The 12,677-nt window shown below is 38.1% G+C and overlaps 1 protein-coding gene and 1 non-coding gene across 2 annotated transcripts; both read left to right on the top strand.

The window, feature by feature from the left end:
- Nucleotides 1-5,674: 5,674 nt before the first annotated feature.
- LOC146898854 (small nucleolar RNA R71) lies at nt 5,675-5,781 on the top strand. Its single transcript, XR_015024333.1, has one exon. It is a non-coding gene; the product is annotated as a small nucleolar RNA R71 (small nucleolar RNA).
- A 2,893-nt stretch (nt 5,782-8,674) lies between these two features.
- LOC146898855 (uncharacterized) lies at nt 8,675-10,402 on the top strand. Its single transcript, XM_085736628.1, has 3 exons — nt 8,675-9,184; nt 9,398-9,593; nt 9,888-10,402. The coding sequence occupies exons 1-3, from the start codon at nt 8,675-8,677 to the stop codon at nt 10,400-10,402; spliced, it is 1,221 nt and encodes a 406-aa protein (XP_085592754.1).
- The last annotated feature ends 2,275 nt before the right edge of the window (nt 10,403-12,677 follow it).

A 12,677-nucleotide genomic window follows, 5' to 3' on the forward strand; every position in this document is an offset into this window, starting at 1 on the left:
GGAGGTTGCTTGACATACACTTCTTCTTCTATGACACCATTGAGAAATGCACTCTTGACATCCATATGATATAATATTATGCCATGATTAACTGCATAGGAAAGAAGTAACCTGATTGCTTCCAATCTTGCAATTGGAGCAAACGTTTCAGTGTAATCAATGCCTTCTTGTTGACTATACCCTTGTGCAACAAGTCTGGCTTTGTTTCTTGTTACTTCACCTTGCTCATTCAGCTTGTTTATGAATACCCATTTTGTTCCAATAATGTTCTTGTGATGAGGTTTGGGTACCAGATCCCACACATCATTTCTTTGAAATTGATTCAACTCTTCTTGCATAGCTAGGATCCATCCATCATCTGAAAGTGCTTCATCAACTATTGTAGGTTCAATCATTGAGATTAGTCCAATCATTGACTCTACTTGTCTGAAATGTGATCTTGTTCTTCTTGGACTATCTTTGTTTCCAATGATTAGCTCCTCAGGATGTGAAGACTTGTGTTTGAATGTGTTTCTGGGAGGATCTTCTTGATGTGAGCCATCTTGTGCTTCATCAGAAGCAGCTTCATCTTGCGCTTCTGATGTGGGTTCAGCTTCTGGACTTTCTTCAGATTCAGCTATCTGATCAGGTTCTGGAGTAACTTCAGGAACCTGTATCTCTGCAAAACTTTCACCTTGCTTTGAAGTTTTATCTTCAAGCTCTTTGTCATCAAATCTAACGTGCATAGATTCTTCAACACAGAGTGTCTCTGAATTATACACTCTGTATGCCTTTGACCTTTCAGAGTAACATAAGAAGATTCCTCTTTGGGCCTTGGCATCAAATTTCTTTAGGTAGAGCTTGTTGTTCAGAATGTAACATGTACATCCAAATTGATGAAAGTAAGAGATATTGGGTTTTCCACCTTTAAAGAGTTCATATGTTGTTTTCTCCAAAATAGGTCTAATATAGATCCTGTTTTGAACATAACATGTTGTATTCACTGCTTCTGCCCAAAAATGTTTAGCCAAATTGTTTTCATGGATCATGGCTCTGGCCATTTCTTGTAAAGTTCTATTCTTTCTCTCTACAACCCCATTTTGTTGTGGAGTTCTAGGAGAAGAGAATACATGGGTGATTCCATGTTTTGCACAAAAAGCTTCAAATGGCTCATTATCAAATTCTCCACCATGATCACTTCTGATTTTCAAAATCTTTGACTCTTTTTCAGTTTGAATTTGTGTGCATAAGTTACTGAATACCTCATATGCATGATCCTTATTTACTTCCATATAAGGATGCAGTACTCACTGGTCCAAATAAATCAATATGGAGTAATTCTAAGGGTCTGGAGGTTGAAACAATGTCTTTGGTTTTAAAAGATGATTTCACAATTTTCCCTTTCTGACATGCACCATAAAGTGCATCTGAATGATAGTCAATGTCTGGTAGCCCTTTCACAAGTTGTAACTTACTAAGCTTAGAGATTAACCTCCAGTTAGCATGTCCCAACCTTCTGTGCCACATCCATTTCTTATCATTCACTGATAGTAGGCAAATCACCTTCTGATCAGCTAGTTCAGAAAAATTGATTTTATAGACATTGTCAACTCTCTTTCCCTTGAACACAATGGATTTGTCTTCCTTGTTGATTACTGTACAGTTGGGTTTTTCAAAAAGCACATCATAACCATTATCACAAAATTGACTAATGCTCAAAAGGTTATGTTCAAGACCATCTACCAACCATACATTATTAATTGAGGTAGAGGAATTACCAATAGTTCCTGTACCTATGATCTTGCTTGACTGGTTGCCTCCAAACTTCACATTTCCTCCCTCTTTCATTGTTAGGCTGAGGAACATGGACTTGTCTCCTGTCATGTGTCTTGAGCAACCGCTGTCTAGGTACCATGTTCTTTGCTTTGGCACTGCTCTTAGACATACCTGCATCATTGACGTTTTTAGATTTAGGTACCCATTGTCCTATGGGTCCTGGAAGGTTAGTACTTAAGGCTTTACTCTTCACTTCTTGTACCTTGTGCTGTGAGTTGGTTTGCTTCTGATTAACCATCACCTTAGGTTTTGGTACTTCAGAAGCAGTAACTGTCTTCTTCTGAAACTTAGACTTCAGAACCTCAGGTTTTGGTTTCACCAGACTCTGAGGAATAGGTTCTGATCTTTTTAGGATCCTAACCTTTGAAGTCTTGGAATCAGATTTGATCATAGCTTTGACTTAGAGTTCTTTGGCCTTGAAGTAATCTTAGCCTTAGAACCAGAAGCTTTAGGTTCTGATTGAACAACAGTTTCCAACTCAGCACCTTCTGGTACAAAGAAGGTTTTCAGACCTTCCTTGATGCATTCACAACAAGATTTTAGATTGGTTTTCTCAAGTTTCACTTCTGGAAAACCAATTCCTCTGCCATTGTTCTTGTAAATGCTATAAATCATAGAAGCCACTCTGCTTCTATCAATGCCAGATATAATAAAATCTTCAAGAGCAATTTCATGGTTACTTAAAGGTTTTTCATTACACTTTTCTTGTAGCTTCTGACATAAGAACCTGAGCCGATCTTCATATGTTTTACACATGAAGTCAAAGCCCCTAAGTCCTTGTTCAGAAGCTTTCAAATCCAATAGAGTTGATTTTTGCTGTTGTACTAAATCAGCATATTTTTCTTTTAAATCCTTCAAGTCATTGGTTCTTACTTCAAAATATGTAAGAAGTTCTTTAAGTGACTCAACAATTTCATTTCTGGGAATTTTGGAATATACCTCATTTTCATCTTCTGAGTCTGAATCTGATCCAGCTTCTGAAGTTGCTGTTGCTACCAACCCAACAACTACCTTTGTATCTTCATCAGCTTCCTCTTTATCAGATCCAGATTCACTACCCAAATCATCCCAGGTTGCCATTAAACTTTGCTTAATCTGCTTCTTGAATTTGCTTGGTTTGAATGTAGACCTCTTTGACTTGTCCTTTGACTTTTCTCTTTGAAGATCAGGGCATTCAGCAATGAAGTGTTCAGGCTTCTTACAGTTGAAGCATCCCTTCTGATCTTCTTTCCTTGAGCTTCTGTAGTTACCCCTTCTGGCGAGAAACTTTCTGTTCTTCTTGGCCAGATACTGAAGTTTGTTTGAGAGCATGGCCATTTCAGCAGCATCTGGTTCAGAATCTGAACTTGACTATTCTTCCTCTTCAGATTCAACCACTTTGTGAGCTTTTGATGACTTGCCTTTGGATGGAAGAGCTATTGATTTACTCTTCTTAGTAGACTCATGTTCATTAAGACTTAACTCATGAACTTTGAGAGAACTAACAAGATCTTCAACACTTAAAGTGTTTAAATCTTTAGCTTCCTCAATGGCAGTCACCTTTGGTCTCCATCTGGCAGGTAAGCTTCTGAGTATCTTGCTTACATGATCAGAAGCAACATAGCTCTTCTTTAGAATCTGTAGCCCAGAAACTAAGGTTTGAAACCTTACATCTCCTCAATAGTTTCATCATCCTTCATCTTGAATAACTCATACTGATGTACAAGTAGGAGAGCCTTTGCTTCTTTGACCTTCTTGCTCCCTTCATAGTTTGAACAGTGATAAGCAAACATAGCTTTAGCAGTGGATTTGTCACTCATCTTCATGTACTCTGCTTTGGGTATAGCAGTGACAAGGGCTCCTCTGATAATATGATGCTTCTTGTAGAGTTTCCTCAGTTCTGGAGTATGTTTTTTTCTATCCACATCAGCTCCTTCTTCATCAAGGACTAAATCACCAACACCATCTTCTAGAATATCCCATAATTCTTCATCTAGGCCCATGATGTAACTGTAAAAGTTGGTCTTCCACAAAGAGAATTCTTCAGCATCTCCATTGAATTTTGGAATCTTTCCAACACTGGATTTCTTACTATCACTATAATCATGTGAGACATTTTTATAGCTAGTATCACCAGAACCAGTAGGAGGAGGAGTAGACATGTTTTTCTCAGATCTTTGACTGTTGCACGGTTAAGTGTTACACAACAGACCAAGGCTGTAGATACCAATTGAAGGTGAGAAAAACACAAGAAGGGGGGTTGAATTGTGTTTTGGAAAATTCTTCATTTCTCCTAAAGACTGAACACACTGGTCAGAAGCTAAGTGAGACAGCTTCTGAAGTGATAATCAGAATCTAAATGCAGCGGAATAAAATAGAGAGAGAGAAGAAGAACGACACAAAGCAATTATACTGGTTCCTTCCACAATCCGGAAGTAGTCCAGTCCCCCTTGCACTTCCAAGGAGATTTCACTATGAGTAATATCTGATTACAAATGCTCAAGCACACGAGCAAGAGACTTCCTTTGCTCAAGCACACAAGCTAGAGACTTCCTTTGCTCAAGAACACAATCAAGAGACTTCCTGCTCAAGCACAACTGCAAGAGACTTCCTAACTAAACAGAATTACATAGAAAATTGTTTAAGGTTGAACACTTGATATACAATCAGAGGTGCTGACAATACAAATCAGATACAGACTCAATGGACTTGAGAATTTCTAAGATATGACTTTGAGACACAGAAATTCTAAGTGAATGCAGAACAATTTCAGCAGAGGTTTGGCACTTGTAAAAATATTGAGAGTCTGTCGTTCAGCATTGCCAAATCTCTAAGTCTTCACTCCTTTATATAGAGGTGTGAAAGAGACGTTGTGAAATTGCCAGTACACCAAAGAGTCGTTGTTTGAAGCTTGATCTTTCACCAATGATCTTTTGCCTGATTTGATTGTTGTCCTATGAAGAACCAATTTGAAATCCATTCCTTATCCAAAGGAACATCTATGCAGGTGAAGCCGTATTCTGGAGCTGTTTTCTTGTCTTGTAGCGTGGACACAAAATAGAGTAGTGGAGAACGTGGTTGTACAATTCGTACAATAGTACAATGTCAACGATTTCGTCCAAATTGCAAGCACATGCCTTCAAACACCTTTGAAATGACCGTTGCAATGTTCCACTAACTTTCTGCTATGTTTTCGAATCCAATAGACAGCTTTTGCAATGTAGATTCTTCAATCTTTGAATCTTTTGCAAATCCAGTTGATCTTCAGCTTCTGGTGAAATGACTTCTGATGAGGCAGCTTCTGATGATGCAGCTTCTACAGCTTCTGATGGTGCAGCTTCTGATGATGCAGCTTCTGATGATGCATCTTCTGATAATGTGGCTTCTGGACCTCTTGTCTTCAGGAGCACTATTCTTCAGGAGCACTATTTCTTCAGGAGCGCTTTTACTATCTTCAGGAGCAGCTTGACTTCAGGAGCGCTTTCCACTTTCAGGAGCGTATTGCCTTCAGAATCGTCTAAGCTTCATTTTCTTTTGCTCTTTATTTGCTCATTTAGAACCAATTAATGATGTAACTTTTTAACTGTGGTCCTGTACACTTGAACAAATATTAGCTAGTCCAATTTACAATTTTTAATACCTTGTTATCATCAAAACTCTTTGAGGTTCATTGTTAAACACATTTTGTTCCAACAGAGACTTCGTACATACCTGCATCTTTTTTGGAGGGTGAAGAACTAGTGATGTCACGTCTTCAATCAAGGCATATGCCTCCATTTAGTTTTAGTTCATTAGAGCTCCACCTGCAGCTGCATCAACAAACATCTTAGTGGTATAAGAGAAGCCATTATAAAAAGTGTGGACTATAAGCCACTTCTCTAGGCCATGGTGGGGACAAAGTCTAAGCATTTCCTTGAAACGTTCCAACGCCTCATAGAGAGATTCCCCATCTTTTTGATTGAATCGTGTAATTTGGTCCCTTAGTTTAGCAGTTTTAGAGGGGGTAAAGAATCGGGCAAGGAATGCTTGCCTCATTTGATCCCATGAAGTAATGGAACCGACTTCAAGAGAATGGAACCAAGCGCAAGCTCTATCCCTTAAGAAAAAGGGAAAGAGATGAAGTCTTACGGCCTCTTGGTTCTCCTTTAGGGTTCCACTAATTCGTAGGAAAACAGAGATGTGAAGATTGGGATCCTCGGCGGGGGATCCCGAAAACTGGTTTTGCTGCACCAAGTTAAGTAGGGCAGGCTTAATTTCAAAGTTGTCATCCTCAACCGTTGGGTACACAATAATAGCTTATGGCTCAGCCGTAGACGGCGTTGCATACTCTTTGAGAGTGCGATCAGCCATGGCAGTATTATTTCGTGCCTCTCTTTCTTTTATGTAAAAACCTTTCATGTCGGGAATAAATACCACTCGATTTCTGGTTTTTTGCATAAAAAATTGAGAACCCAAGAAGTTAACGATAACAGAAAAATAAGAAAAGAAAAAGGAAAAGAAGAAGAAAAGAAGAGAGAATTCTAATCACTAAGAAAAAGTTAATTAAATTAGTTAACTCCCCGGCAACGGCGCCAAAAACTTGATAGGCCAAACCGTAAGTGCACGGTCTATCGAAGTAATAGTAAAAGAGAGTATCGTTCCGCTAGGGAGTTGTTCAATTTAACTAACTTTAAGAGAATGATTAGAGGAGAATAAAGTTTATAAAAGATGAGGTTCAGTTGGTTGAAAGTAAATAACAATAATAAAAAGAGCCTTGGGATCATTGGTTCGTTATAATAATGCATCCTTCACTAGCCAAGACTTTAACTTCTAATTTCATGGTTTACACCTTAATTTCTAAAGACAGATTTCCCTTAGCCCCTCACCTTTCCGATCAAGTCCGGTGAGAGTTTACCCCTAGCAACCAAGCCTATTTCGCTGACTTGATTACTAGAAGAAGTTTTTAGGATTGAAACTACGCATGTCTCAAGAATTCCAAAGACTATTTCGCTGCCTTTGCAATTCTTGTCTAGATTCACTTGTTCCAATATCAAAGCTCCGTTGTCGCATTATGAATTGATATTTGAGATGATGGATTAACAATTATCAAACCCTCCACTTTTGTTTCCACAGTTTGATAATGGTTAATTCATGTTAAAACGGTGAATCTAGATTAGAAATTACGATTACATGAAATTAGGGTTAAAGATTGGTTCGATTAGGATTATGTCATTAGACTTATCCAACAATCCCAAGACCAGAGAAGTCTACTCACTCATGTTCGTCGTAGACATGGGGGAGAAGAGACAAAACATAAAATAAATTTCAAGAAAGTAAAGAAATAAAAAGGTGAACTTTATTAAGAAAACAATTGCCACTATTGATTCCAAGAATAAAGATGAATATTTGTGATGGAGAGCTACTCTATTTATAGCTTACATTCGACTTAAAATCTAAGCAATTACAAGGGCTTTTCGGTAAAACTAAAATAGAGTAACTTGGGGCCTAAGCACAAGCAGCAAAAGTTGTCCTGAGAGGTGGCACGACCAAGCTTCTGACTTGGGGGAGACTTATTTTTGTCTCCGAATTTTCGTATTTTCGCTCCAAATCAGCTCCAGACTCCTTTGTTTTGCTCCAAGACTCCTTCCATCCAATATTCGTTCCTGAAATATAAAATATGCAATTGAAGTAAAATAGCTCAAAAATGAAACAATATTTAAATAAAATAAATTCAAATCTAAATAAAATGAAACTAAATAACATATAAAAATAGACTAAATAATGGCTCATCATTTACTCCAACCCGGGGCTCTCCATAAAAGAAACTCATATATTGATTGTTTGTTCAACGCTAACCTGTGAATCTGACTATGCATATTGATTATATATTATATATGTTTTGTCTTATAGCATTGATGTAGATCGTCAAGAACTAGATTGATAGCAAGAATGATACGTTGTTAGAAACAACGTATGTATGTGTAGAGCAAATAGAGAAAGTTATACCGGTGACGAACTTAGGTTTTCCCTAATCGTCTGGTGTAGAATCGTGTCATGATTATGTTATGCTTTGGCCTCGATACGTAGAGCGTATTCTAGGGAATGCGGTTTTAGATTCCCCTGGCCCTGATCGTCTAAGAAAGCTTGACCACACACGTATAATCAACCGGCAGGTTGTATTTTAGACACACTTTTCCCCGAGGTTATGACTAGCTTAGGGTTAGGAAGAACTCACTGAGGCATTATGTGTCATTCCTCTCCTTATTTGTTCATGTTCTCAGGTTTCTCGTGGAAAAGGTAAAGAAAAAGCTTTGGATTGATCGTGTTTGCATGGAACCAACTTGGAGTTGGACTTATGGATGCATATGTTTAATTATAAGACGTGATGTATTGACTTATTGTAATCAAGTTTCATTTTGTTATCTAGTGAACACTATGAAGCATAAAACTTTGGATGTTTTGTTTCTAAATTCTCGACTTGATGTTGTTTCTGTATTGTATAATTAATGTATCCAATATCAGTTATAACACACTTTTGAATATTGTAGACACTTTTAAAATGGGCATTACAATTTGGTATCAGAGCAGGTTGTTTCAGATCGTGCCTTGGGTCATTAAGATTACAATCCAAGTAGTAGTTCTTTTTGAGTTTAGGATGCTGTCCTCATTGTTATATTTGGTTGAAATTGATCACTTTGACTTAAGTATGACAGTTAGAGCAAAAATGTCCGGAGCACGAAGAGGACGGGGCCGACAAAGAGTTAATCAGAATTCTGAGGAGAATGTTAACCCTGATGCGAATATGTGGGCGCAGATGATGCATCAGAACCAACAGATGATGTAAATGACGCAGCAATAGATTCAGCAGAACACTCAGTCCCAACAACAATGGGTTACAGCTATGCAACAAGGTCCGGGAATGCATCAACCGAATCCACCACCTCCAGTTGTGGGGAATGTAGCTTTTCTAGAGTACAATCGGAATCATCCTCCAGAGTTCAATGGTCGAGGTGAGCCACAAGAAGCAAAGAGGTGGATAAAACGTATGGAAAGGATTTTCCGTATGGCTGATAGTACAGAAAAAGAAAAGGTGATTTTTGCGACTAATCAATTTCGAGGTCCAGCAGAGGACTGGTGGGAGAGTGCTCGACGCCGCATGGTATCTAGTGGCATGGAAATAAATTGGGATAACTTCAAACAAGTAATGTTGGAGAAGCATCTCACAGTGACATACAAAGTCTGGAAAGAGCAAGAATTTCTTCAGTTGAAGCAGGGCAGTATGTCGGTGACATGTTTCATAAGGAAGTTTGAAGAATTGTCCCATTACTTTACTCACAACAAGTATGCCGGGAATGAGATATGGAAAGTTAATCAATATAAGCATGCTTTGAGGGGTGAGCTCTATGCTGTGGTAAGTCAGTAGAGGTTAACAAACTTTGATGAGATGGTACATAATAGTCTGGAGGCTGAAAGAGGTTTTGACAAAGTTGTCAAAGAGGGTACCACGTCTTTTAATAGGAGGAGAGGCAATTTTTTGGATAGGAATCTAGAAAAGTTGAAGCCAAAAGGGTCTCCTTAGAAAGGGAAACAGTCAGGTTCATTCAGATCTTTTCTGACTTGTAAGAAGTGTGGAAAGGCTCATACATGGGAATGTAAGCTGGGTGACAATACCTGTTATGCATGTGGTCAAACGGCACATTATATGTCAAATTGTCCAAATAGAGGAGACAAAGGCAAAGGTGATAATACCACAATGAGTAGAGGCAGGGTGTACTCACTTGATGGAAAGAAGGCCCAAGCAAATGAAGATTTGATAGGCGGTATGTGTTTTCTTGGCCAAAATCCTATTAGAGTTTTATTTGATTGTGGTTCATCTTGTTCTTTCATTTCCTTTCAATGTGTTAAAGTTCTTCAATTATCTATTTCCTTATTAAATCCCCCTATGATGGTAACTACGACCACCGATCGAGGAATTGTAGCGAACTATGTTTGTGAGAATTGTCCTATCACCGTATCTAGCAAGACATATTATATAGACTTAGTGTGTCTTCCTCTGAAGCAACTTGATGTAATATTAGGCTTGGACTAGTTGTCAGCAAATCATGTTTATATAGGGTGTGCGGAGAAAAGTATTTACATGCCTATTAGTAACACGGTGAAAGGAGTAGCCTTGTCAGAACTACTTAAGCACACATACCAGATGGTACAGTTTATTTGCGCTCAAGATAAGGGTTTCTATGTCATGCTTACAGTGAATTCAGAATCAGATTTGAGTCCAAGTGATATTCCAATTGTTAGTGAGTACCTAGATGTTTTTCCGACCGATATCACAAGTTTACCACCAGAAAGAGAAATTGAATTTTCGATTGATTTAATTCCGGGAGCCGAGCCAGTGTCAGTAGCACCTTATAGAATGTCTCCCTTGGAACTCAAGGAATTGAAATCCCAATTAGAAGAGCTTATCCAGAAGCATTTCATCAGACCTAGTGTGTCTCTTTGGGGTGCACCAGTATTGTTAGTAAAGAAGAAAGATGGAAGCATGAGGTTGTGTATTGATTATCAACAGTTGAATAAGGTGGCAATCAAGAACAAGTATCCTTTACCGAGAATTGACGACCTACTGGATTAACTTAAGGGAGCGTTAGTGTTCTCGAAAATTGATCTCAGATCAGGTTATCATCAGGTACGTATCAAATCTTCAGATGTGTCCAAAACAACTTTCAGAATGCGTTACGGACACTATGAATTTCAGGTCATGCCATTTGGTGTATCTAATGCTCCAGCAGTTTTCATGGATTACATGAACCAGATTTTTCAGCCTTATCTAGATCAATTTGTCATTATTTTCATTGATGATATTTTGGTTTATTCTAAGAACCCGCAGGAGCATGCTCAGCATTTGAGGATAATGTTGGATATTCTTCGGGAGAAACAGTTGTATGCGAAGTTTAGTAAGTGTGAGTTTTGGTTGTCATAAGTCAAGTTTCTGGGTTATGTTATTTCTCAGGGAGGTGTATCAGTCGATCAATCAAAAGTTGATGATGTTCAGAATTGGACAAGGCCACGGAATCTTTTAGAAGTTCGAAGCTTTTTGGGATTAGCTGGTTATTACCGATGATTCATCATGAAGTTTTCCCAAATCGCTTTGCCTTTAACCCGACTCACAAGGAAAGATGTACCTTTCGTGTGGGATGAAGAATGTGAGAAGAGTTTCAGGACTCTGAAGAAGAAGTTAACTTAAGCCCCAATCTTAACTAGACCCAGAGAATAAATACATTGTGTTTTGTGATGCAACGTCTAAAGGACTCAGTGGAGTACTTATGCAAGAAAATAATGTGGTAGCTTATGCATCTAGACAACTCAAGACGCATGAAGAAAACTATCCCACTCATGACTTAGAATTGGCAGCCATAGTTTTCATTTTGAAGATATGGAGGCACCATTTGTATGGAGCGAGATTTGAACTATTCAGTGATCACAAGAGTTTGAAATACTTGTTTGATCAAAGGTATTTGAATATGGGGCAAAGACGTTGGATGGAGTATCTAAAAGACTTCGATTTTGATTTAAAATATCATCCATGAAAGGCCAATGTTGTAGTAGATGCTTTGAGTCATAGATAGTATAATTTATTGCCTTATTTAGTTTGGTTTTATTTTAGATTTGATTTAGTTTTATTGCATTTTATTTTATATTAGAATATTTTACTTCAAATTATGTTTTATTTTATTTTAGGAATAAATATATGGTGTAAGGTGTCTTGGAGCAAAAGAAAGAGGACTGGAGCAAATACAGCGCAAGAATACGAAGATACGGGACAAAAATATGTTCCCACCAAGTCAGAAGCTTGGCACGGCCAGTGCCAACATGTGGCACGGCCGTGCCACCTCCAGGAGTCTCTTTTGCTGCTTTTTCTTCGGGCCCAAGTTACCCTGTTGCAGCTTTACTGTTTTACCCTTTTAGTTGCTTAGTTTCTAATTCGATTGTAAAGCTATAAATAGAGTAGCTCTCCACCATGAACAATCATGCTTTACTTTGTTTATTTCAATTGCTATTTTAATAAAAGTCTTTATTTTCCCTTTTACTTTCTTTGCAATTTATTTTACCGTATTTCTCTCTTCTTCCTCCATGTCTACGATGAACATGAGTGAGTAGACTTGTTAGTCTTAGGATTATTGGGGAGTCTAATGACTCAATCCTAAACAAAACATGTCTAAACCCTAATTTCTATGTAACCCTAATTTCTAATCTAGATTCACCGTCTTAACGTGGATTAACAATTATCAAACTGTGGAAGCGAAAGCGGAGGGTTTGATAATCGTTAATCCATCATCCCAAACATCAATTCATAAAGCGAGAGCGGAGTCTTGATGTTGGAACAAGTGAATCTAGACAATAGTTGCAAAACAGTGAAATAGTCTTTGCAACTATTGAGACAAAGAGTAGTTCCAATCCTCTATGCATCTTCTAGTAATCATGTCAGTGAAATAGGCTTGGTTGCTAGAAGTAAACTCTCACCGGACTTTCATCAGAAAGGTGAGGGGCTAAGGGAAACCGGTCTTTAGAAATTAGTGTGTAAACCATGAAATTAGAGGTTTAGGTTTTGTCTAGTGAAGGATTAGTTATTAAGATGAACCAATGATCCTAAGGCCCTTTATTATTATTGTTTTTACCTTCAGCAATCAAACTCTTTCTAATCAACTTTCTCTCCTCTAATCATTCAGTAAAAGTTAATTAAGTTGAACAACTCCCTAGCGGAACGATACTCTACTTACTACTATTACTTCGATAGGCCGTGCACTTGCGGTTTGGCTTTATCAAGTTTTTGGCGCCGTTGCCGGGGAGTTAACTAATTTAATTTGCTTTTCCTTAGTGATTAGAATTCTCTCTTCTTCTTTCTCTTT

The sequence above is a fragment of the Medicago sativa genome, chromosome 8 (genome assembly GCF_051527215.1).
Source record: "Medicago sativa cultivar Bolivia chromosome 8, Bolivia_mono, whole genome shotgun sequence".
Taxonomy (NCBI): Eukaryota; Viridiplantae; Streptophyta; class Magnoliopsida; order Fabales; family Fabaceae; genus Medicago; species Medicago sativa.

Coding starts and splice junctions, on each gene's coding strand:
- LOC146898855 (XM_085736628.1), top strand. CDS start 8,675: ATGCAACAAGGTCCGGGAATGCATCAACCGAATCCACCACCTCCAGTT. Junction 9,185..9,397: donor GGGGTGAGCTCTATGCTGTG/GTAAGTCAGTAG, acceptor CTGACTTGTAAG/AAGTGTGGAAAGGCTCATAC. Junction 9,594..9,887: donor AAATGAAGATTTGATAGGCG/GTATGTGTTTTC, acceptor ATGTTTATATAG/GGTGTGCGGAGAAAAGTATT.